Below are 25,306 nucleotides of genomic sequence, written 5' to 3' on the forward strand. Positions count from 1 at the left end.
ATTTAATTCTTTAACTTTATATCTTTAATTATGTGATTGACCCGAATTTGAAAAGATCGCGACCCTTTTCATTATAAAACATTTTTTGCATCTGAATTCTTTATCGTGATATTTAGATAGACTTTAAATCCCTCAAACGCTGTTTCAAGGATTAAAATAAATTAAGAACCTCCTCTTCACAATGAGGATAAATTTTATTCATGAAACCCCTGGTGAACTTCCTTTTATTTAATCTTAAAAGATCTTTTAGTAAACGTTACAATCAGAAAAGGTTTCGGAGATTGAAAAGATTAGGATTTAATTATTGAAAGTACCCATTTGTGTTATATATTATCGAATTTTGGTTCATTACCAAATAGATTTATCAAACTTTGAATTATCGAAGTTTGAATTAACCTGAAAGTGCATGTAGGTATTCCATTTCATATCGTCCCTCTCTCAATTAACGCAGGTAGGTAACCCTAATTAGGTTTTCCCTTCGTTCTAAACCGGGGGATGGTGGTTCAGACATCGAACCTATTCGATTAATGAAATTCCGAATATGCCGAGCATCATTTTAATTTAATTAAAGTGTGCTATATCTAACATCGGTCAATTTCTGTTTCAGATCATCATGGTCCGCTAGTCTGTAGGGACATTACCGGAAGTGTCCATCGAGCAAAGATAATCCATTTCGCCCACTGTCTACAGACACTTCGCAAATAAAACTACCTTTGCAGAATAACGATTAGTGTCAATAGTGTCGACCTGCTGCAAGCGGTCAATGTTGTCTAACCGGGTCCTAAACTAATGTTTGTCCGGTTGCAACTTTAATTAGTACAGTTCCCTTGTGCGGATTCTAGTGGTTCGCGATAAAACGCCACGAGCCGTTCCATGAATAGGTGTTGTGTGTCTTTGACATGCTAATTTGTGCACGGTTTAGATCGAAATGACTCTGTTCGCGTGTGCCCTGCTTTGTTGTTGGTGTGCCATTGAATCTACAGCTTTACCACCTGTTATTAGGATAGGTAAGTGATTCGTTATTTTTATTAATATTACTAAGAATTTGAAATTTCCAAAACAAAAAATTCATGGTGATATCTTTGTTGAATACGACTCTGAAAATCCATGCATTTTTAATTGTTGTCGGAAAGGATGTAATAACTTCAAGAGTCCGGAATGCTTAAGGTGTCGTAAAAATCGGAAGTACGTAGGCGGAACTTCATAAAACGAAATCCGCCGCCGGAAAGTTCGCGATTCTTACCTTTCTAAAATTAAAGCTGAAAATGTCGCTTTAGGAAGTAAGTTTAAAAAGCGAATAAGTCAAAATCTAACCCCTGACAACAAAACTTACCCAACATACTATAATTTACTTTAGACGTAATAATTGCAGTTAATCTTAATTAAGGCTACGTCAATTAACTTAATAAGAGTGATGCGTAACTACACTTTGCAATAGAATACTTAGCGCAATTAAGTAGGCGTCTTAGGGTCCACTGATATAAGAAGAAGATTAATATCGTCCAAGTTTGGAAGTTTCGCGTAATTAATGCCGACGGCCAGTCATTTTGTACGAAGTAAAATTTTCAGTAGCGGATTGTTTACTGTCGGGACTCCTTGTTAATTTTAATGACGCTGATGAGGGCAGTTTTTCTCGACGATGTACATCACAAATTTTGCTCTCCTCTTACTTTATACTTTCTCCTTCCTTTCATCCTCACTTTCTGGTAAATCATAAAATGTGGTAATTTAATGAAATCGCTGTCCTTAATTACGTTGATTAGGGGATGTTGAGAAGATAAAAGGAGGCGACATAAGATGCTTAATTTTTAATGAATGCTAGATTTTGATGAATTATCTGCATTAGATGAGAATTTATTCTGAGATTTTACTGTATTAAATGTATTATAAAATAAATTTTATACATTATATATTGGTCGTTTTTATCTATCTGCAATTTAAGAGATGGTATTTTTCTTTCATTTTTTATTTCATTTAATTTTTAAATCCCAATGTGTTGATTTAGAGCAACAGTGTTTATCGATAATTGACTTTTAAGTATGTATGCATTTCAAAGATCCACGTTGATTACGTATAAACAATTAATCCCCAAAAACGGGTCGAACAATGTCACGTGAATATTTTAAAGGGAGGATTTCAATTGGCGTAGTCGGTTGGGATTCAAAATTCGATAGTATGAAATTTAAATGAAACACATTGCATGGCTCAATCGTACAACTCCTCTGTACTGATTGCGATTCGTGCACCAATGTAATAGATTAAATTTTGCGGAACATAAATTTTATGCCCGTCAAAGTTCCAATAATAATATACTCCTACTTAACATGGTCCATTTCGAAAATAAAGTTATTTTTCGGTTGAGATAAGAGAAATTTTTGTGATTTTAAGGGAAAGTGTTGGGATTTGATCTACGGTCGATGTTTTAAGACAAAATATAAGAGTTGCCGCGAGACGTACTTTAAGGATTTCCCTCGGTAATAGAGGAAGAGATGGTTTCGCTGTCGCCCGGGTCGCGAACTTGTGGTGGAATGCTGTAAAAAGTATAAAGAACGAGCTCGGTTTGATGTCCCTCAAGGGGCTATGCAGATGGTCTCGTTTCCGTCATAGTTACGATGGTGGCAGTTGTGCGACAAGTGTAAACATATAAGAAAAGTCTTTCCAAGTGGACCCCCAGGGTGAATACTAGTAAAAAACGACGATGTTCTAGACGAGCACAAAGTGTGACAAGCTATGAATCAGAAAATTCATTCGAACTTTTCTTGAAAATATTACAAAAAGAAAGTTATATTATTTTATTTTATTTATTTTCATATAATAAAACAAAAAAAATAAACCAAGTATAAAGGTATTCATATATCACACACGACGAATTTTAGAATATCGATATAAAGCGAGTTGAGTAGAAAGAAAATGGTGTTTTTTTTTCAATTTATGAGAGAACTTTATTATTTATGGAAAAACTTATTTAACATTTGAGAAATAATAATAAATCTTTACTGGAACAAAGGAATTATTTAAAAGTTTATTTATTTACATCTATTTGTTTATCTAATTAGCACATAAATCTTAGCTAATTGGGGTCTGCAGACAGGTGCGCCTGAAAATGGTTATCCAAGGGTTTTATACTGCCATAACCGAAAATCCAAGTACTTTATTTTCATAATTATGAATTTTAATATCCGGATACACAGAGTGAGAACAAAACAAACTAAGATTTAATTATTTTCCAGCTCAGACCGCTTTGGAATAAATTCAAAATAAATTCAGGGTACAGATTAATTCTATTTTAATTTGGAACCACAAGACTTAAAAAATGTCACCAAATTTACTGTTTAAATACATATCCAGTCTAACATGAACGTTTTTAGTTTTAATTAAATTTAAAACTCCCTTGGAGATGGGAGAAGTTTAAAATCTGATTTAATTATATTTTTTATACCACTCTTCATAAATAATTCTTATTACAAATTTTCCATTGTTTAAATATTAGGAATTCGAGTAGTCAAATTGCATTCGCGGTAAAGAATTTCCAGAAACCGTCCAATTAGTTTAAATCGAGTCGAACTTGGAACATATAAAAAAAGAACAATATTATCTCAATTATGATTAACTTTTTTCCGGTCTGAATTGAACTGAAATCGATCTTTTTCAGCATATAATACGAAAAGTTCAGCTGGGCATCGTTAATCGAAAGTTGTAACTTTTTAATGGTGCTGCTCTATAAAAGATGTTCGTGCACGTTCATCCCTCGTGACATCGTTAACGTTTCACACTATATTTTAACCTGTAATTGTGATTTATATCCGTCGATAATGATTTAAAATGAACAGTTTAATGCTAGGTCTGGTAATCTTATAGCAAAAATACACATTTATTAGTTTGTGGTAAAGTATTGATGACAGTCTTATTAATTAATTAATAATAATAAAAGATTAATGATTCGTAAAGAAAAATATTCGATAATTTAATTATAGCCTTTTGTTTTTCAATTTATCATATTTGATACGGCTAATACAACAACATAACCTTGATGAAAAAAAGCAGTTAAAAAGTTTAAGTTTTATGTAATTGAAAGACTTTAAATTTTTAGCACAAGATATCTTTTTCTTGCACAATTATTTCTTCATCATAAACTCTGCTTGAAGTCTTAGTTGTGGTTGCAAGAGAGAATAAGAGGATAAGTCTAGGTCGTTCTTAATGAATATGTGTTTGTAATTGACAAGAATAAGCAAGAATGCAGATATAGATTGAACCTTAAAAGACATAAAAGGAGGACACGTGTACTAAATTAGCCGTTCGCAGGAAAAGAAAAACGTACTTGGTGCAACTTATGCTTGATCAGCCATCATGATTTTATTCATACCACAAAAACTAACTCAACAGGAACAGGTTTTACTTACATTTTCTCTTACAAATGAATCTGAAGTGAAAAAATCTTAAAATAAATCAAATCTAATGTTACCAACCTTTATTTTGTCATTTAATTAGCTACTACATAGAACGTTTTGTGTTTCATGGTATTTGGAACTGCGCTTTGGAAAATTCAAAAAATCTCTAATCAATCCCTTGAATTGAATTAGCTGCAATCCATTAGTATTGCGCCCTTGTTGTCTAAGATTTGTGACCCGTAGTGAATACATGCAATTTTATACGCTGCTGATTGACACTCTATTCCTTTAAACTTGACGATTTTGAAGTTACTGAACCCAATATTAATCAAAACTTAGATATTGTCGAGAAACTAGCTAACAAGATTTGTCCTCAAATGCAATGAAGCCATCAGTGATGGTAGATGAATGATTTTGGTAGAATTTGTATTATTTGAAGACTTACGTAAAGTTGACTCATATCATTCTTCTGTTCATAGAGAAAAGAGTGAACATGACGCCACAAGCAACTCTTGTTCTGCATTATAGCATATTAATCTTAAGCATCTGTGTAACTTTACTTATTGTGCATTAACATACACAATTAGATACCTGACTCCTTGAAAAGTCAGTTCTGTCAAAGTTTTCTCACTGTAGGAAATGGTCGAGGTGCTCCTTGTCGATGTTGAAGCAACAAGAAAATCCAGCTTATGCAATACCTCGTTTATTAATGGTTTTTGTTAGGTCAGGTTATTCTCAATTCCTTTTTGACGACTTCGTATGGTGGGTTTTAACGTTGAAATCTACGAACAACCTTTAAACCTCGAAATGTGTGTATACAGATATGATTTTTAGATAGTACCTTATGGAACTGGCGATATTCTGACTGTCGGTAGTCCGCCATTCCACAAAAATTCCTTCGTCTATTTTTAATCACGTTGGGGTAATTACTAAATAGCGAGAGAAAATAAAAGGACGTTCTTGGGGTTCTGCGGAAATCAGAAGAGATACGTTATCGACCAAGAAGTCTTCTTCGATTATTAGTGCAAGAACGAGCAGATGGGATGTTAATAACGGATGATTAATTTTGTATCCACGATTTGCTCGGTGCTCTCTTCTACTGGGGCGGAACGTGCTTTGCAAGTTCTACCTGCTTTGTTCATCTTTTATCCATTCGCTGGGAAGTTCCTTTGCACGAGTCTCTTAGTATGTAGTATTTCGAACCCCATCGTCTTTCCTGATGTAAAGTAAACTATTCAATCTAACTATTCCCAACAATGTCGACATTGATTCTCGTCAAACTATAACTTTGTTGTTTTAAAATGAATGATACAGCTTTTATTACATATTTTGATTCTCCATAGAAGAAATTTGTGATCAAGGATGCCTTTGAAACAGTTCTAGAATCATAACAGTTTTAATGAAGCGCTTTTAATCTTTTAATTTACTATAAAAATTGAGAAACATACTTATGCACCAGTTTTACATACTAATGTCATACGATTTGATAATAAGAAAGTCATCATGAATTTGTGCAAGAAACCTACTTCGCGTGCTACCTGTTTGGTGTCGGACTTTATTTACTTTCTCTCAGTAAATTCCACAATTACACCCTTAATACAAAGACAAATATTGTACTTTACAATAGTCAATATGTTACTCGTTTTAACTTACATTGTAACACTCTAGCATAATTTTTACTTTTGATGATTGTTTACATTTAAAATTTGTATTAAACTATGTACGTTTTTTATTCGATTACATTAACTCTTCAGAGATAGATTACATCTAGTTTTAGAACAAGTTGAAATAAAATCGTCTAATTAAGGTGAAAATTTCAAAAAGAGATTAACGTCAAGTAAAATACGCAAACGATGCAATTCGCTTCTAAACGACTTTAAATGATGGTCGTTAATGATAATCAAACAAACCGGGAAAGTTTATCAAGTTCAGAAATGTCGTTAGGTGATTTGTCAGAGGAACAATTGCAATTTGGGTCCTATTGAAATTTAAAAAAAAATTTACGGTAGCGGTATTCATTCGACCAATTTATCTAGCGACGTGAACATTTTAAGATAAAGTTTTTACATTCAGGATCAAGAATAGGAAATAACGGAGTGAAAATTATAATATTTTTGAGTCTTGCAAAAAACTGTCTTTAACAAAACTTTACCTTCTTGAGTAGGTCAATGTACGTTCTGTTCGTTTTGCTATGAATGATAAGTTTTTAAATTTCTATCGTTAAACCCTTTTGTGTATTTAGTTGAATTGTCAAAAAGTTTGTAACAATAACATCGCAAAATAAATAAAATCAATAATAAATAAACATTCAAAATTTATTATTTATTTTATACACAACGTCGTTATAATGGCCATGTTTGAGTAGGTAACGTTTAATATTGTTGTTTTCGTTTCATCACGTTTGTGCATGCAAAAACAGTTTTCATAAAGCTAATTATGAAACAAGTAATTATTTACGGGGTATACGCATTTATTTAAAATTACCACTCCTATTCTACAACACAGAAATAATAATACTAAATTAAAGTAAAGCTAGAATGGTATTAATAGCTACATTTGCATCAGTTTCTAGATTACTAAATTACCAACACAAATTACAGTTTAATTGCTTGCAATTTGAAGACATGCACACAGTCGACTTTACATGCATCCATGGGGTGCATTACAGCTTGGTAAAGTAGCAAGAGAATTCACGTTTAATCCTTGGTGGTTAAACGATTAGTATTCTACTCGACGGTTAACCAACGAGTGATAAATATTCGCTGCCACTGTTTAAGTGGCCCTCACTATCTCAAGAACAACTCAGAGGTTCTTTGTTTTTCCGACTATTTCACTACTAGGTTCGTGAAAATATTACGCGAATACTGTAGCCAATTAAGCACGGAGAATTAATTAACTTGAAGGAGAGGGTTACTTTTACGGAATTTAATTACAGCACTTATACACTATCTAGAGTGCCTTTAAAGTTAGTATAAACTCATTTAAAATGGTTTATAGTAAAAGTTGTAAACAACAATAACAATCGTTATTACGCTATCTATAACCATTAAAATAAAATAACAATATTAACTGTACAATCCAAATTTCAGTAAATTTTGTGTATATTCAATTAGTTAATATTGACGTGATTGATTCATAATTTTAATTATTTATTAAAGTACTTATTAAAATGAACCAAATTAAATTTCAATCAAATTTCAATTTGGTTATTAATGTATTTATTAATGCATTTATATATTAACATAAAACAAATGTTGAACAATTTTCTGATAAGGCATCAACTTATTACTTACCAAAATTAGGTTTCTAAACTTTCTCGATTTCAAATGACAATTGTAAGTTTTCGTTGAGATGCGAACGTTTGATACTTCTTCGTCTCAGAGAGTTTAAATTACTTAAAAATATAGTACCCAACTTGGTTCGCACGAACTTTTATGGAACACTTATAACAATGGAAAAACTTGAAAGTTAACAGAGCGAACGTTCCTCCGTGGTAAACTTGATGACCTAGTAAGTATTGTGCGAGTTCGTGGCGACCAAGGGTCAAGTTACTGCAAAGGTCTTAAGATCGGCGACTTTCTTTTGAAAAGCTTCATTGAAACACGTCTTTCTGTCGAGCTTTGGTTAAGGTTCGTCGTCTTTTCGGAGGCGGTACATCCGTAGATTCTAGGCTTGTAGCCAACTTCACTGGTTTGTCTGCGGCAGCTGCAGAATTTATTGCGGTTTCGGTTATACCCTTCCTTATTCTTTTATTTATTCTTCGAACTTTGAACTGAAACGCCCTTTAACGCCGTACAGTGTTAGTATTTTTTAACAAAATAAAACTGAAGAAAGATAATAACAATCTAATTTTGCAAAGCTTTTCAGAAAAGTTTAAGACATTCGGTGCCAAATTCAGGAGTATGTTCACGTTAGTAGAAACTAACGTAAAGTTTGTTAAAGTCTGATGTAAGCTGCCTACCGATGAAGTTGCTTTTCATCTAACCGCGAAGCTCTCTGGAACTTTCCTTTATCCATTTCACGAGCCATTCAACGTAAATACGGAGCGGACGGAGACTCTGATACGAAGCGGGACGTAGTCACCGGAGGGCAAGCCGTACTGACAACCTTGCGGTCATAAATTTTAATATCTGAACGTCAAACGAGGGCGTATTACCTCACACGAAAGTACCCTTTAGGTACACAGTATACACAATATAATGCGACCTTTACAAAAGCTCAAAGGTGACAGTATGTGACAAGTTACCAACTTTCGTTTCCATAACGTTAAGTTACGTTTCAATTATGAGAATTTTTTTTTATATTTTAATCTACATTGCGGAATTTATTTGTGACTATCTTACAACGACACTACAGATAGAAACCAGTTTGTTACAATCAGTTTTCCTTTTGGGATCTGCGTCCGATGGAGACTTTTCTGTCGGCTGCTGCACGATAACGAGAAAGTATCGGTAATTGAACACCGTTCCTGTAAGCTAGGGGCGGCATATCGAACGAAAAGGGATCGTTAGAAGTTCGGTATGACAGCCTTATCAATCTGGTCAAAAAATCAATCTCATATATTACTCCCGAATGACGTTCTAATTTCCAGTTTGTAATGGAAAAATAAATTTATAAGCAATCAATTGTACTATTAACGTGACGTAAAGTTGTATATAAAAACTTAATTTGGATACAGAATTTTATGTATAGAAACATAAGTTAGATTTAAGTTTAAAAAGGTTTTTACATGAAAATAAGTATTAGTGATTGGCGCAAAGGAAGCAAAAATTTCTGCGTTGTTGACTAATTGTGACATCCACAAACCGAGTCTAAGATATAAAAGTTTAATGTGTAGTAATTCCGAAACTCAACTTCCATTAGCTGCAGAAGTAAGTTTAAAATCCGGTAGAAAAAGACCTGCCACAAACAATGTACAACCCAACCTATAACAGTTTCTTTCTTCAGCTAATCGCATAATGAATAGTGCGAAGTTAAGTGACAGCTCCTTCCGTTCAAAAAGGGTCATACCAATGATCACCATATCGTTGGCATACACCAACACTGTCGGCTTGAAGACCACCGAGGTCAACACTCTTGAGAATTCTGTTGCTACTTAACTCTAAGTCAAAAAGGAATATTCTGACAATTTGAAAATTGAAAGTTTGTTGTATATTGTGACATGTTATGCAGGAGGATTCGATGTGTCGGCTACAATTCAGCTGTATGTTATGTATTAAACATAACTGTAAAACGAATATATGCTATTTAAAAAAAGGAACCATCAGCCCCAAGAAAAAACTTGTTTGTAGGTTTTAGATGTACAAACACTTTTCTATAAGACACTTCAGTACCGAAACCAGGAAGCGAACACGGAGAATCTGAACATTCCTTTACTTTGGCACCAGTAAGAACCTTTATCACTAGCAAAACAATTGTAACAGCAAAACCACGATAACTCGAAGTGTAGAAACAGGATGCTTTCTAGGCATACGCGGGACACATTGGACGTTCTTACCCAGAATGTGAACTCGAGATTCTAATTCTTTAGTCCAACCATTAAGTTCTGCGGTCGTCGCTTTAGTCGCAACATTTTCTGCGCATAAAAGTAGCTCCTAAAGGGAGAAATCAAGGATGTGCGCAAAGTAATTTCGCGCACAATCGTATTGAATGCTGGTTGTGCTCTTCTTACAGGTTGATGACACTTTCCACACAACTTATTACTAAGTGACTACCAGAACTGCATATATTCTAAAAAATAAGAAACCAATTAAATTTTGTCAATAGTATTTCATTTAAAACAACAAAAAATATCAATTAAAGGTTAATCGTAGAAACTTAGTACTCAAAATCAACTTAAGAGTTACAAAAATAGCAGTGCGGACAACCTTGCTGCATTACGATATTGACAAAGCTGATTACAATAAATTCAGGTTATGACGTAAATCTACGAAAAAGAAAAAAAATCGGTCTATGAAAGGTGATTAATCTAAAATGTCTGATATACCTTGTACAGTTTCTGCTTTTTCAACGTAGTTTATATTTTCCGAGAGAACGACGTAAAGCTACGTCGAGATATGTATTGCGGTCAGAGGGAGATAACGTTCAGCCTTGTTTCTGGAGATAAGAAAACATCAAAAGTTGGAGGGCCAACACTACACCCCACAGCGTAGCTTCGCGTTGTTCTCTCTCAAAACGTTTATTAACTTGGAACTAAATTAGATATTTTTTGTATTGAAAAACTGTTTACTGTTTTCCGAACACAGAACAGAAATTGCTTCATGTGTTTTCGTGATATCATTGTTTTGAAAATACTTAATTTTCCACCGAAGTAAACAGCGTAACAATTGTATAATCATATTTCTATATTTATCACAATTATTTTCAAAAAATAAATGCTATAATATAATCCCTTTCACTACGCTAAATCGAATACTATAAGCTCATTAAGTATCATCGTTAGGGCACGGAACTTTTGTAACGGAACGATACGATTTACCCCCTCCACTTGTTCTCCTAGAAAACAAGTCGGTGGCGTCAAGTCAACTCACCTCATCGGTTGTTGTTGACGACCGACAATCGGTTTATTACACGTCAGTGTCAAATGTCAGTACGATTTGAAAATATTAAAAAAATATATATTTTATAACTTTAATTCAAACAAACAGGATCCGATTTGTAATATCAATCACAAATCGGATACGGATATAAAAATATTGCTGTTAACGTATATTGAAACAACCATCCCTAAATTTTCTTCTGTAAATGACGTTCTAGTTGACGTTAAAATGTGTTTGTACCTAGAAAATGATCTTTCAACATCACAACTTGTAAGTGGAGCATAAATAAAATACTGAGCTATTGAACCATATTTTTCCTTAAGAGTTAAAGGTATATTGTTTTCGGCAATTTGTTGAACAATTTTCAAATACGAACAACAATTTTACTACAAAGGGAAACTAAAAACAATTCTTAAAAAAAAACCATAATACGAACTTTAACAGAACTCCAAATTCCAATTAAAGGTAATTAAAGAAAGATAAATAGCAAATTTGACGAAATTATGCGGATGAAAAGCGTCGAATACTGCACATTTGAACAACAGTGAAATCGTACTGACAGTTGACAATGTTGACATTGATGCGCAATAAAAAACCGATCGTCGGTCGTCAATAACAACCGATCAGGTGAGTTGACTTGACGCCACCGACTCATTTTCTAGGAGAACAAGTGGAGGGGGTAAATTGTATCGTACCGTTACAAAAGTTCCGGGCCCTAATCATCGTAATCAATCGGATCAGCCCAATCTAATCTAAAACTACCTGACCTTTATATCTTACATCGAAACAAGCACTTTAAAAATATAAATTATACCGAGAGATCAAAAAAGCCGGTCCGCTAAAAACTACTTTCCCAAGCGCTTGATACCAATACTTACTGTCCTCGTCACAGCCTCCTCCCATCTCTACTTGTTTTTAATTTTCAACGTTCTTATTGGTCGACGAGGTGATATCGATTTTTAGTTTTAATGGTTTCGATCAGCTGAGCTCAGAGCTCAGAGTCGTGTTCTTGGTTTTGACGTTTGGTGTTTTCAATATTTCATTATGAATTTATTGCGGTTTTATTTAATATTATCTGTCTTTATTAAGACAAAAATTCGATTGTGATTTTTCTCTAAGGTAAATAATTATTTTATTTTAAATTGGTTTGGTATAAATTTCGTTGATTATTTTTAGGTTAAATCATGCCGTTCACCTTAGAAGAAGACAAGTTTCAAAGTTTGTTCTCCAATCTTATCTTCGAAATGGAGTAAAAGATCAAAATGGGGTATGAAAATATTCAACAAGTCTTTGTGTAGAGGAATTTAGGGAGACATACCTGGAAAATGTAGTGAATTACCTTATGTCATGACATTAGGAAAGTTGTCAAAGTGGTTTGTTACAAGAATTCATTGAATAATTACATGATGATGAATTGGGAGAAGGATTTTTTCAACATGACAATGCAACTGCACGAACAAACAAAAGATTCCTTCATGAATTTTATGATGATTGAGTAATCGGTAGAGGATGTTGGCCACCTCACTCATCCGATCTAACCCCACTAAATTTCTTTTTATTCGGTCATTTCAAAAATTCTGTCTACAAAAACCGTTTACAGACCATAGAAGAATTGGAAGATGCAATATGACACAATGTTCAACAAATAACTGCAGAGCAACTTGTACAGGTCTTCGATAATATGAAAAGAAGAATCACTTTATGTTTAGAAAAGAATGGTCAACATTTTGAATTCGTTTTATAATAAATAAAACTTCTAAACCTTTATTTTTATAATAAAATAAAAGATCTTTTTGTGATTTATGAAATAAATTAATTACAAAAGAATAGTTTAAAGGGTTTTCTTTTTATTAATTAATCCTTTTTAATTATTTTCGTCATAATTTAAATTTACATCCACCAATCTAACTCCAGAGAGAATTTATTTCGAATTTTGTTAAACGACAGTAACATTTTTAATTTTGTGCGTGTGAGTTTTTAAGGTTATGTTTAGTAAACTAAAAGTTTCCTCCCATTTCCCCACCACTATTAAAACAAGTGGAAGGAGGGTGTGACCGCTGTGACGAGGGCAGTAAGTATTAGCATCACGGGCTTGGGAAAGTAGTTTTTAGCGGACCGGCTTTCTTGATCGCATTGTATATTAATTTAAATTATTAAATTTTCTTATTTTTGTTCTATTACTATTAAATTTAAACATATAATAGCCCATACCCAATAATACGAAATATTGATTGAAAAGCAACCGTAAAACACGAACTTCCAAATCACGTTGCAATTTATTTCATAAATAATTAGGTAACCTGTCGTAAATTTTATGGCTTCATCCGCACTAATTGCTTTTTTTGCATTTTGAATTTCTGTCATAAAACGTGACAGTAAAAAGTCGAACACTACAGTTAAAATGGAGTACAAGGCTCGCGAACTGTCGCAACATATTTGTGCCGGTACAATACACATATTCACCTTTAAGTTATATGACGGAGTACGATCGAATTTGACAATAGTGAACTACAATTACTGATGCCCAAGTAAATTCCTATAGAATTGTTGCATTGTTACATGTGACATCGAACGGGAAGCTCAAGTAGATCATATCTTTGAAACGATACGTTTAACTTAATAGGACATCCTATAGAAATAAAGGGGTATTATGGGTTCGTAAAAAAGAACATTTTCAAAGACTATTGAATTACAATAAATCACACAGTAAAAAGATTTGACGCATAAATTTTTGAGTTAACTGTACCGTACCTACTCCTCCCTAGATACACGTATATCTGTATGACCTACATTGCAAACAAAGGAGACTTCGTTAGAGAATAAGAGTAGTAAGAATATATCCTTCGTCCTTCAAGAAACTCATTCCTCCCGGCGAAAATGACAATAACCTTCAACGTTATTCAACTAACTTTATAGGAATTACTGTGGGTTAGAAAACTTGTGTAGTTTTGTACATTACAAGTTTCAGAAATAAGATTTATATTTTACTACTATTTATATTCTCCAGTAATATAATAGAGTCATTAAATTGACTAATGATTTTCTCGGATAGAATTGTAGTATAGAAAGCATCATCATGTTTTTTTTATCCACAGGGAGGTTGCCCCCAAAGGAGCTGACACAGTTGATAGGTTTGTCAGGAACAAGCGAAAAGTTTTTCGTGCCGACACGGTCGTCGTTCGCAGGGGGATCCCTAGAATCGGCACCAGAAAATCCGAACAAGAGTCCCTCTTTTATCTGTTAACACTCCACGTAGCCTTGTTTTTCAACGGTCGCCGACTGAATGCGATTTGGCTGCTTCGAAATCTGATTGTGTACCGTTTTTCCGGGCAATGAAGCTGAAATATGTGAGGAAAACTTTTTAATGCCAAACTACCCAAGTACCTAGAAAGACGAATAATCGACATTTATTATGGGAAAAATAAAACTAAGGATTTCTATTTGATAGGGAAATAAGAAAACATTCGCGAAATTCTGTGTAGATTTTTAACGATTTAAAAATATTGCTTTAGCAACAAGTGAAATGCAACCGGATATAGAAGCGTAGGTAAATCCATTTCTGAAAAGGTTTTGCGAGAGCTTTCGTTTACAAAATCGGCGAGATTCCAAAGCGCTCTTGAATTAGTGTTGCTTTACTACATTGTTCTGGTGCTGGAATATACCGGCTTTTAGGTGTGCCGCTAGGCGTGAGATAAACTATTTTAAAAATCGATGCGTTTCAAATAAAAGTTTAAATTTTTATTTTATTAATCAAAAAAATCTGCAATTATCATTGCTAGAATAGTTCCATAGGGTAGTTATTGTATTTATTTATATTTTTTTTTAATATTTCATAGTCATTATCTTTTTAATGGGATTTTAAGTACTAAAAGGGCGTATGACATCTTTTGTAGTAGTTATAAATCAGCTAGCGCTGTTTGCTACTGCTACGTCGTATGGATAGAGTCATAAATTTTGCTGGCAGCACGCGTACTGTTCTAACGAAGAGCTTAATTTGCCGCTTTAATTGTCTAACGGACGTTTTTATTTTGGCACGAGCAAAACCTTTGGTGCGTGTACTTTTTACGTGTACGTTCACGTTTTTTCAAAACACTGATGGATTGGGGAAACAGATTTACTCTTCTGTCACAAGAGTGTTTTTTAGGTTGACTTAAATTAATTGCTACATGCCGAAATTCTTGTATACACGTTACTTTTTTAATGAAATTATGTAGTGGATAAACGTGTGTGACTTCAATATATCTTTACTATAATTTAAGTCGATTGATTTTTTAATAGTATATAATTAAAACTATTTTATTAGATAGGTATTGAATAATATATTTAAACTGCAATGAACAAAAGAGTCCCCATTTCGTATCTCTGGAATCTTCAGCAACCCTAAGGAATATATTCTGGTTTACAACTTGTCCTAAATCGACGTTCGTTTCCTAGATTCTGTTGGCGCTTTATCGACCGTCGTCCCCCTAAACACTGAAATAGTGTGGCTGAATCTGGGCAACTTCATTGCTACATTTTTTGTTCGTCCCTTTTTCTAGTGCAGTCTACTTGGCACCGGCTTAGCATCGTATAAATCCACACAGCCCGTCACGCCTTTCTAAATAAAATTTGCCGTTTTCTACGACATTCCATTTTCTCGCTAACGCTTGCCGTTCAATCTAATTAGCCGGATTGTAGAAAGGACACTGTCGCGGAAAACATTTCGGATCAATTCAGCTTTATTGATACGGGTATGTCTGCACTAACCGAGATAGGTTCAGATAATTTCTGGAACATTAATCTTGAACGACCTCGAAAAATCGGGAAGGGCTTGGTCCTCTTACTTGGGGCTTTATGTTCACAATAAAAAGACGGAAACGTACAGTGTAAATCAATAAGGAAAATTGACGCCGTAAAACAAACAAGACCGGAACAAATAGTTTATTGGAAAACAGTTACGCAACTACTTAAACTAGTAAAGACCCAGTATATTAGTTATCTATAACATAACACTTTTAAAAGTTCAAAATTTATTGTTATACAGTTATAGGCGAATTTTTATTACTTCATATAAAATAAATTTTGTGAAAAAAACTACATAACATTCTTGTCTGTAATAGTTGGAGCGGTTTCTGAAATTATCTTTTACTCTCACGGTTGACTTGTAATTGCTACAATTAGTTTACAACGCCACCAGTCTTTAGTTCAGTTAAGGGCTGTGCTCGCCGTTTACAATAAACTTAAACCTTTACGTTAAGGTCATTGAACCTTGCTTCAAAGAATTAAAAACTCATCTAGATATATTACATAATAAATTATTCTAAGCTAAGAAGACGAAGTTCATCTTTTTTCTTTATCCCATCTAATCCTGCCCCGCTCTTATATTCTGACAGAAAGATAAAACGACTTAAATTTTAACCATTTTTGACAACACCGTCCATTTCCGTCTAGTTAATCTCTAATTAACTAACTTCACGTGGCTAATAAGTTATTTTATAATGATTATTAAAACCTTAACGTGCTTTTAGTATTTAAACTATATCGATTAAATTGTTCGTAATTATTATTACTACCTTGAACATTTAGGCGAATTGAGGTCATTGCCTTCACTCCAATAAGTGTACTATAAGGTAATGAGTACTGTCTAATATCATCAAGGAGGTGTTGCAACGAGGATCCACATTTCCGGTATAAACTGTCTATATTGTATTCTTGAATCGGATGTTTTGAGTTTCAAAGTTTTCAAGTGTTATTTTAGTTGTTGAATGAATTCCGTTCATTTCCATTATTTTAATTTTCTTAATATGTGGTAAAGCTAACATATTTATGTTTACGTTAATTTTCTGTTCTGCAATAATGATAATTTACGCTTTTTCGCAAAAACAAATAAATGGAACTCGGCACTCGCACGCTAATAAAATAAAATTTTATGGCAAGTTTTGAAGATTGGTTTGACCCAAAAGTCCTTTCACACGTGCTGTAACAATGCCGTTTCAGATTACTTTTCTATACCACTACTACTTCAATTACACAGCGTAATTATGATATAAATTATTTTTATTGCTAACTAACTCTAGATTTCGGTAATTTAATGGAACATATAAATGAAAGTTGCATTAATTTTGAAATGAAAGCAGAAGTTATCACTTTATAATTATCTTCTAAATTAAACGCATTACTGTTCATCAATGTCATTTTGTTATCTGGTGTATTCTAACAGCTATAAATTAGCGTGATAAATGGGATTTGTGAATTATTTACGACCATTTCATAGTATTTATTTAAAACTAACTTCTTGTTGTCCCAAACTTTAATCATCTGTAAGTACCCCATGTTGATAGAACAATAAGTAAAGCTAGAGATAGAATTGAGATTTGATGTTTAATAAAGGACAAGAGCGTTATTTTGGGACTAAGAATACACAATCCGCTTTGCTTATATAAAGGTTAATTATCCTAACCCTTGACAAGGGTATAATCAATACCTACAGTATCTAGAAAACAAAGGACCCAACAGTATAATTGAATTACCTATTTGTAATGCTAAAGTTCTAAGGTCAATAACTTGTAATTTCGATTTAACACGATGGCGGAGATCGTAAATAATACTATTAATCTGGTTTAATTGTACTTAGTTTTTAGCAGAATCGATAAATCTTAACTTTTTAGAGACATGTATTTTCAAGATGGATTTAGAAAAAATCCAGGACATAACACCGTCCAACACATGAATGAACCCTGTCATACATCGCGTTTGTATTCCCTTTTTAAGGGATATACGTGATTGATAACAGCATCAGTCACCATCTATCAACACATTCGTCCAAATCCATTTTTTCACAACATATTTTAACATTTACCATAATCATTTTGAAGATTTTTTATGTATTATTTATAGATGAATATTTTATTAGTAATTGGTATCAAAAGTTACTTAAAAAATGTTTAAAAATTGTCAAACAAACGATAATTCAGGATTTCACTCACAGAACGCGTTGTAATTTAGCGTGAAACGTGTGACAAACTCATACGTCGCCCAAACGGCTATTATACCAACTGGCACGTTGGGAAGTAAAATAACGTACGGGAACGATTAATATACTGGAAAGTCACATATTTGTACCTGTCCCGGAATTTCTCCGTTTATCTACAGTTCCACGATGTGAGTAACGACCGGTACCGCAGTTTCGAACTTTACGGTGGCAAAACATAAATACAATTAGGATGGCCCAAGCGACCGTTACAATTGAAGATAACGGCCAAAGTGCACTATACAGATGAGTACGGTTCACAGGCCGATCTTGTTCCAGCGGAAATGTTACTTAATAGTTATTTCGGCGATGAGATCAGCCTGTCGAACTATGTTCAAATCTACTATTTTAAATATTGCAATAATTTGATTTATTAAAGCGTAGCAATTTATGTTATATGCCATATTTGATTCGAAGAATAGGTGTTTGATATGCTACATGTAATTTTAGTTCAAACTTGCGTAAATTGCACGCATAACATCCGGCCTATGGTGAATATCAAGTTGAATTATCAATAGATATTCTCTAATAGGTATAGACTTGCGCATTTCTGTCGTATGAGTTATAAGTTATTACCATTTACGTCATGGGTTTAGATTTGTTCTAGTTAGAGACGCGATCGTGATTTGTGTATTTCGCGGAATTGCCTTTGGTAGAGCGCGCAGGACTTGCATGATATTTACCTTAACTGCTGCAGTGATCTATGTGCTATTACGTTATGCATACACGGCTCTTGCCGTAGTTTACGTATCACATCTGGACAAATATAGGTATTATGTACATTTACAAACAGAAATACCTATGATATTTATAAACCTTACGATACATTAATTTCTCTTTTAGTTGAGTAATCATCGCATAAAATCTTTGTGCCAAATGTATCGTATTTTGTAGAAAAAAAAATTTTTTTTAATAAAAGATCGTTTCTGTATTAACTAACTGTAAATAAATTATATACTATGTATTAGTTTTTATAAATGATGCATTACCAATATATATTCATAACGTTCATTAGTTTTAGTATTTACGTTATAGTTGATTGTCCAATTTTGACATTTTTTGATGCTGTGTCGCTAAAAATTGGTAATAGATAAATATGAAATAAGTGTGGATTATGATTTCTTGATGCATTACGAATATTTTTTATTCATAACGTCTTTCTCCATCAGTTTTAGTACTTACGTTATAGTTGATTTTGTTAAGAAAAATCATCCTATTTTGAAATTTTATGATTAATGCTATATCATTAGAAATTGGTGATAGATAAATATGAAATAAGTGTGGATTATGATTTATTGATGCATTAGGAATATTTTTTATTCATAACATCTTTCTCCATCAGTTTCAGTACTTACGTTATAGTTGATTTTATTAAGAACAATCGTCCATCACTAGGAACAGAGAAACAGTAGCATCTCCACTGGCACCCACTACGGGGGGCTCTAGCCCCGCAGCCCCCCGTAGTGGGCGCCTTGGGGCTTGAGCCCCCCCGGAAATTTGTAAAAGTGTAGTACAATTGTATTGTAAAAAGGTGTACCATTTCAAAAAGTTCAGGCCCCCCTTAAATATTAAAAAGTCGGCGCCACTGAGCACCTCCATATCATACTGACTTTATTCTTATTGATTCCATAGCCCAAATTCAGCAACGACAACGGCTGTATTATTTTGTTGAAAATCACAAGAAAATTAGAAGATGGTATATATTATCCCATATACATCCAAGCATACTATGTTTCTTATATGAAAATAAGTTTAGAAGTCGAACACAACACTAAGTATGAAGGTACTTCGAAGAGGAACCTGTTTAAGTGACATCATCAAACATACATATATCGAGTAACGAAAACCGAGCGTCGTAAAAATTGTGATATATTAATAATCTAATTAAGGGATAATCAAGTTTTAATACAGAGTTTTAGAGAGATGGTATAGTTCATAGCACATTCTAACATGTATAGCAAAGAGAATTTCTGCTGCTCACCAAGTATGCAGGCTCGTGTTCAATATGTATTATATGTATAGTACACAAAGCTGATCATTATCGATTAAACATTTAATTAAAGTGAACGTGTAATAGATAGTTTGATACAAAGTTTTTAAAAACATGTTATTGTGGTAAATTTTATCCTACAAAAAAAATGGAACCACACATTTTCCCTTCTCATAACGTATTCCTATCAGCTGTATAGGATATTGCGTGGAAAGTAATTATTTTCAGGTGACCCTAATATTCTACGCTGCTCAGCAAACCCAACAGTTTCATATTCCTGTGACGAAGGACTGGCACGTTCCTCATTTTAAAACGTGACAATACCTCGAGGGCGCGCTGTAAATAACGAGCGAGGTGAAGGGAAGAAAAAATTACAGAATTCTAGATGGTGAGAAAACTGTGTAAAAATCTTGAACAAAGTATTAAAAAAATAAATTAATACAATTAATTGAGATAATTATTATTTCCTGATTATTATCATACGTGCCAATTCAGAAATAAATCGTCCGTTCACAAACGGTCAATTTGGTAACGACAGCTGTCATTTACCCTGAGTTAAGTGTTCCAGAAAGGTTTATTAGGGGTTATCGCTGCAATAAATGCTCGTTGATCGATCATTACGCTAATCGGGGCTTCCCGACCGATTAAGTACCGGCAAACGACAAAAAAGGGTGGTGTTTTTCTTGGCCTTTTTATTAACTTGGCACTTTTGACCTCAATAGAATAATCAATAATGCAAATTGGGATGAAAAAAATTGGTTAAAAATCAAAATAATTTGTTTTCAATTTACAAAGGTTGCACAAAAGGTTAGCTTTTAAAAGAAAACTGACGTTAATATAAACTTTGGACGGCCTCCGTTTTACACCAGCGAGATTACTGAGTAAATACTTTATGGTAATAATGGTAAAGAACTAAATATTCAAAAGTGAAGTTTCTTCGCGTCACCCAAAGTTTCTTTGAAAATTTAATGGTATTACACGTCGAACATACTTTATCCGACTACCTAGAATATAAATTAGTTTGAAATTACTTTTTCGATATCGTAGCCGCGCCGTCGTACCAACTTCAAAATATTCTTTTAAACAATGGTTTCAGATTGCAGAAAAGTACATCGGCAAGTTCAGTGTTTATCGAACTTTTGATGGGATGTTTACAACTCTTCATCAAAACATAATATAATCTCCTTATACGCCAGTCTAAACCCACAATCTAAAATTGGTTCTGTATTTCACAATTAAATGGATGTTATAATAGTGAACCTCGTTCACGATATTACTAACGTTGTACCACTAGATTTATGGAACTATAACTCGCTTTAATACTTCACTTAATTTAACAGTTTGGTCGCAAAGCTTGTGATAATCCTTGGGCAAAGAACCTTTCTTAAAAGCGGATTAATAACATAGCGACGATAGCTGTAATTATTCTGGAATGCTACGCTGTAATATTTGGAAGCGTGTTTCCACGATGCTTTTTTGATATAAAATTGAGAAAAATCCTTTGCATTTAAATTAAAAGTTATATTGTATCCAAACTCTAAAACACAAAAAAGAAAGAATCAGTACACCAGAAAGGAAAACTTTTAAAAACGGTAATTGTATTAAAACGACGGCTCGAGGTCAGCACACAGTAAAATTTTAAAGCCAAAATGTACGGCACGTATACAAATTAATTTATTATTTTTTCATAATAATGGAGAGCTTTTAGAATCATTTTACGATTATGTTTCAAGTTCTACTTTAATAATCAGCACAATGATACAAAAAATAAAAACGAATAAGAAAAGTTTGAATGAAATTAAAAAAAAACCTTAATCAAAAAAGGGAAATGCCATAAAATTCGCCAGAAAACCATCACAATAACTTTAGTTTTATCGACCCATTAATAGGGATGCAGCGTTGTTGGTTATCAAAGTATTTGTACCATACACATAGATAACAGAAATATTACCAACGTGACGGTCTGTAATAGAGCAAACTCAGTAATTCTCCTAATACTCGACAAACTTAAACCAGGTACCTTAACACGTAATATTATATCTCCTGCCTAATAGAGATTACATACATTGTCGGTCTGCCAGACTGTACGTCGCTAATGATAGGTCAATAAGAAAGGGTTAATAAATGGGGAATACTATACATTATTCCTGGATTTGAAACGTGATGATATAGAATTCTCTCAATACGCCTCCTGTTAAGTATCTCTTTAATGAAAGTCTTCTCAAAAGGCTTTTATCGCAGAAAATATTTGTAAAAGCAGATTACAAAAGTAACTTTATCGTGTTGTGATTTATTTCATTTATACTAAAAATAAGGATGCAAGACAGAGATAACGCTAACAAACTATCGAAGAAAAGGAATTTGATTAGTTAGCATTGCAGGAAATCATCAAGTTAGCACTCGACGACTTGGTGTTGACGCAAGAATATCGAAGATGGATTTCGTATATCATCATTGACACTTTTCACAACGATATAAATTGGGAATAATTTGGTTAAAAAACGCTATCCGAAAAATGTTTGATTTATAATTTGCAGTCACTGCAATACGCTTGAAATTATGGAAAATATTGTACAATTAGTTAGCATGCAATATATTAATTTATATATGTTCTTTCATTTTTCATGTTCGATTTTTGTGTTAAAGGTGTACTCTACTTTTGCATACCGTTTATGTTATTTATTTAATACCAATTTTTATTTTATTATATCTAACGTATAAAACAACCAATTTCCGCATATTCGATTTGTCTCAAAGGGGAGATAGTTTAAAATCAACATAAAACTCTGTTTTGCGCTTTACACACAACCCTCATTCCCATCGATATCCCTTGGTGATAACCCGTCTGGACCCTTTCGAATAATCATTTGGGTATCCCAAACGTTTGCACATGTGTTTCCAGTAAAAATAAAACCAATTTATTCTTTCCATGGATTTAATACGTTTCTGAATATCTGTAATTTAAGTCATTTGCATATGAAATTATTTAGATCATATTGCAATAAAACTAGAGAGTATAGAATACAGCATTACCTAAGTGTTATTGTTAATGCGTTTTTCATTCAAGTTTTTGTTCCAATTGCATAAAAAAAGCATATATCGGGTCATCTCTGGTTTTCCGATAAAATCGACGTTTTATTTATTTATCCATTCCGTGTCGAAAATTTTTTTTAATACTTAACGTTATATAAGCATTAAAAATTATTTTTAACCAAAATGTAGATGATTGGACCGAAACAAATTATCAAAATCAATTCATGTAAAATACTAGTATTAACTTTTTTTAACCAAACGCAAGAATGAAATATGTTTTTGACATAACTGAAATTCAATTGCCAAAACGAAATTAAAGCACGTTTAATTGTGAAATAATACAGTTGAGCAAATTATAACTGTCAATTTCTTGACAAAACGAATTTATATTAATAGGTACCATGTAATAGAATAAAAGGGTGATGGAAACGCCTCAAAAAGAATTATGCTGGGCGATCCTGTATAGTACGTACAGTATTATGAACACGGTTTTCTTTATATTAAGTACAATACGATTTCACTTGCACCAAGCATCGAATAATTCAACAGAGTGCGTGTTTGTATGAAGGAGAATATTAGCATTGCTCGACGTTGGGGCGCATTATTGGAATACATGACCATTTATAGGTCAAGGTGAAACTCAGAGTGACTAAAGCTTACATACATGTTAATTACTGTCACTCTGAGTTTCTTGGAAGGATTGTGCTTTCCAAGATAATCGACGACTACGCGAATAGTCTAAAGTAAATCATAACTAGTCATTCTTGCAAGTGATGTACTAACGTGGAGTAATCTCATTGTGAGGCACTCTTCAATATCTTATTAAAATACCTGCAAATTTTTTTCTTGTGAGGATTCACTATACTAGAAGTTTTCAAAACTCGTTCTCAAACGGTAGAAGGACCGAAGGAGTTCAGTCGTCAGCAAATCGACGAGATTACTCTAGATAATCTGTCGTATTAAGAACATTAGAATACCAAATTTTATATCAGAATCTTCTTTGAGATCGGTATCTTGAATATTAAAGAAAATGCGTTATTTGTGGGTTTTATTCAAAGTGATTGAACATTATTGTCTTTGTAAACATGGCAACAAGGTAAACAAGCATTCAATTACAGAATTTCAATCAAATTAAGTAATGAAGAGCTTCATCCTGAAAACTTAACCGTATTTTCGAATTGCTGCGTTTCCTAAACGCATTCGTTTCTGAACTTAATTTTCTCAATTGGCGTAGCACTTTTTTACCTTATACCAATATATATTGAGAAGTGGGGTAATACTCCTTAAACAAAGAAATTATGCTTTAACTGCTAGGATTATTGTTATTATGGGAACGACTTCATTCATAACAAGGTACTAAATTTTAAGTATCAATTTCGAAAATCGCTATTAATTTGCATTCGACATTTTTTGCTTTCCGACCTATATTTTCTGATCATTGAAATGAAATAATCACACAATAAAACACGATATTGTACTTTATTGGTCATAAAAAGCAAGATGAAATTAACTTTTGAAAGATGAATTTGTTTTACACGAAGAACTCTATTTCAACTATGGTGCCATCTCTGGTGGCACAAGGAAGCAATTAAGTTGGAGAGAAACTCTAAAGATGGTGCAATCTCTGTTATATTAAGTTACCCATCTCGTAATCCACTATCCCTGACTTGTTCTTTACATAATATGTTACATGACGAAGGCACGATGGAAATAATTATGGATTTTCTGAATTTGAGGTGTCAAGTAATTTTGGTGGTTTAATATTTAAAAGTTAAATGTTTTTTGTTATTATCGTTGTTAACGACAATATATAATTTTATGTATCATTAAAACCCTTCTTGCTTGCAGATTTATACCATACCTAAAACCTAAGTAGATAAGCCAACCCATTTGGAAAGTTTTAAGTAGTACGTTTAATTATTTATGTTCTTAATAAATGAATATTTTATGAGTTGGTCTAACGTAGGTGATTATAAGCACATAAATCACTTCAAAGATTTACAGACTCTCCTGGTTTTAAATGTTTTACAACGTGATGAGTATTTAAGTCTATTTTGAAATATTATGAACATAAGAAGATTTTACTGAATTTAGGATATAACGTAATTTTTACCATCCCTAAAATAAAGATGATAAACATTACGTAACCAAAGTTTAACATAGATAAATTGTCAGGGATATGACAAATTAATTTAATTTAGCCAACTAAACTAAAACACATTTATAAAGCTGCGTTAGGGTGAGTTCCAAATAATTTAAGTTTGGTTAACTTGGCAAGAATAAAATTATTTAATTATTTTATCAGCTAATGAAGTAAAAAGCATCAAAAATGATTGATCGTTTGAAG

General features: G+C 33.0%; 1 protein-coding gene and 1 long non-coding RNA gene across 5 annotated transcripts in view; one reads left to right on the forward strand and one right to left on the reverse strand.

Annotated features, from left to right (window-relative positions):
* Positions 1-25,306, forward strand: part of LOC111425837 (glutamate receptor ionotropic, kainate 2) — a 142,873-nt gene that overhangs the window by 13,165 nt on the left and 104,402 nt on the right. For all 4 annotated transcript variants that reach the window (XM_071194279.1, XM_023060099.2, XM_023060097.2 and 1 more), the window contains exon 2: positions 608-1,007. In XM_071194279.1, the coding sequence (XP_071050380.1) occupies positions 929-1,007 (79 nt within the window). In that variant the 5' untranslated portion in view covers positions 608-928. The remainder of the gene's footprint in view (positions 1-607; positions 1,008-25,306) is intronic.
* LOC139428975 (uncharacterized) lies at positions 22,591-23,200 on the reverse strand. The gene is made up of 2 exons (XR_011639675.1): positions 22,960-23,200; positions 22,591-22,880 (listed from the first exon to the last, which is right to left on the reverse strand). It is a non-coding gene; the product is annotated as an uncharacterized lncRNA (long non-coding RNA).

The sequence above is a fragment of the Onthophagus taurus genome, chromosome 2 (genome assembly GCF_036711975.1).
Source record: "Onthophagus taurus isolate NC chromosome 2, IU_Otau_3.0, whole genome shotgun sequence".
Classification (NCBI taxonomy): domain Eukaryota; kingdom Metazoa; phylum Arthropoda; class Insecta; order Coleoptera; family Scarabaeidae; genus Onthophagus; species Onthophagus taurus.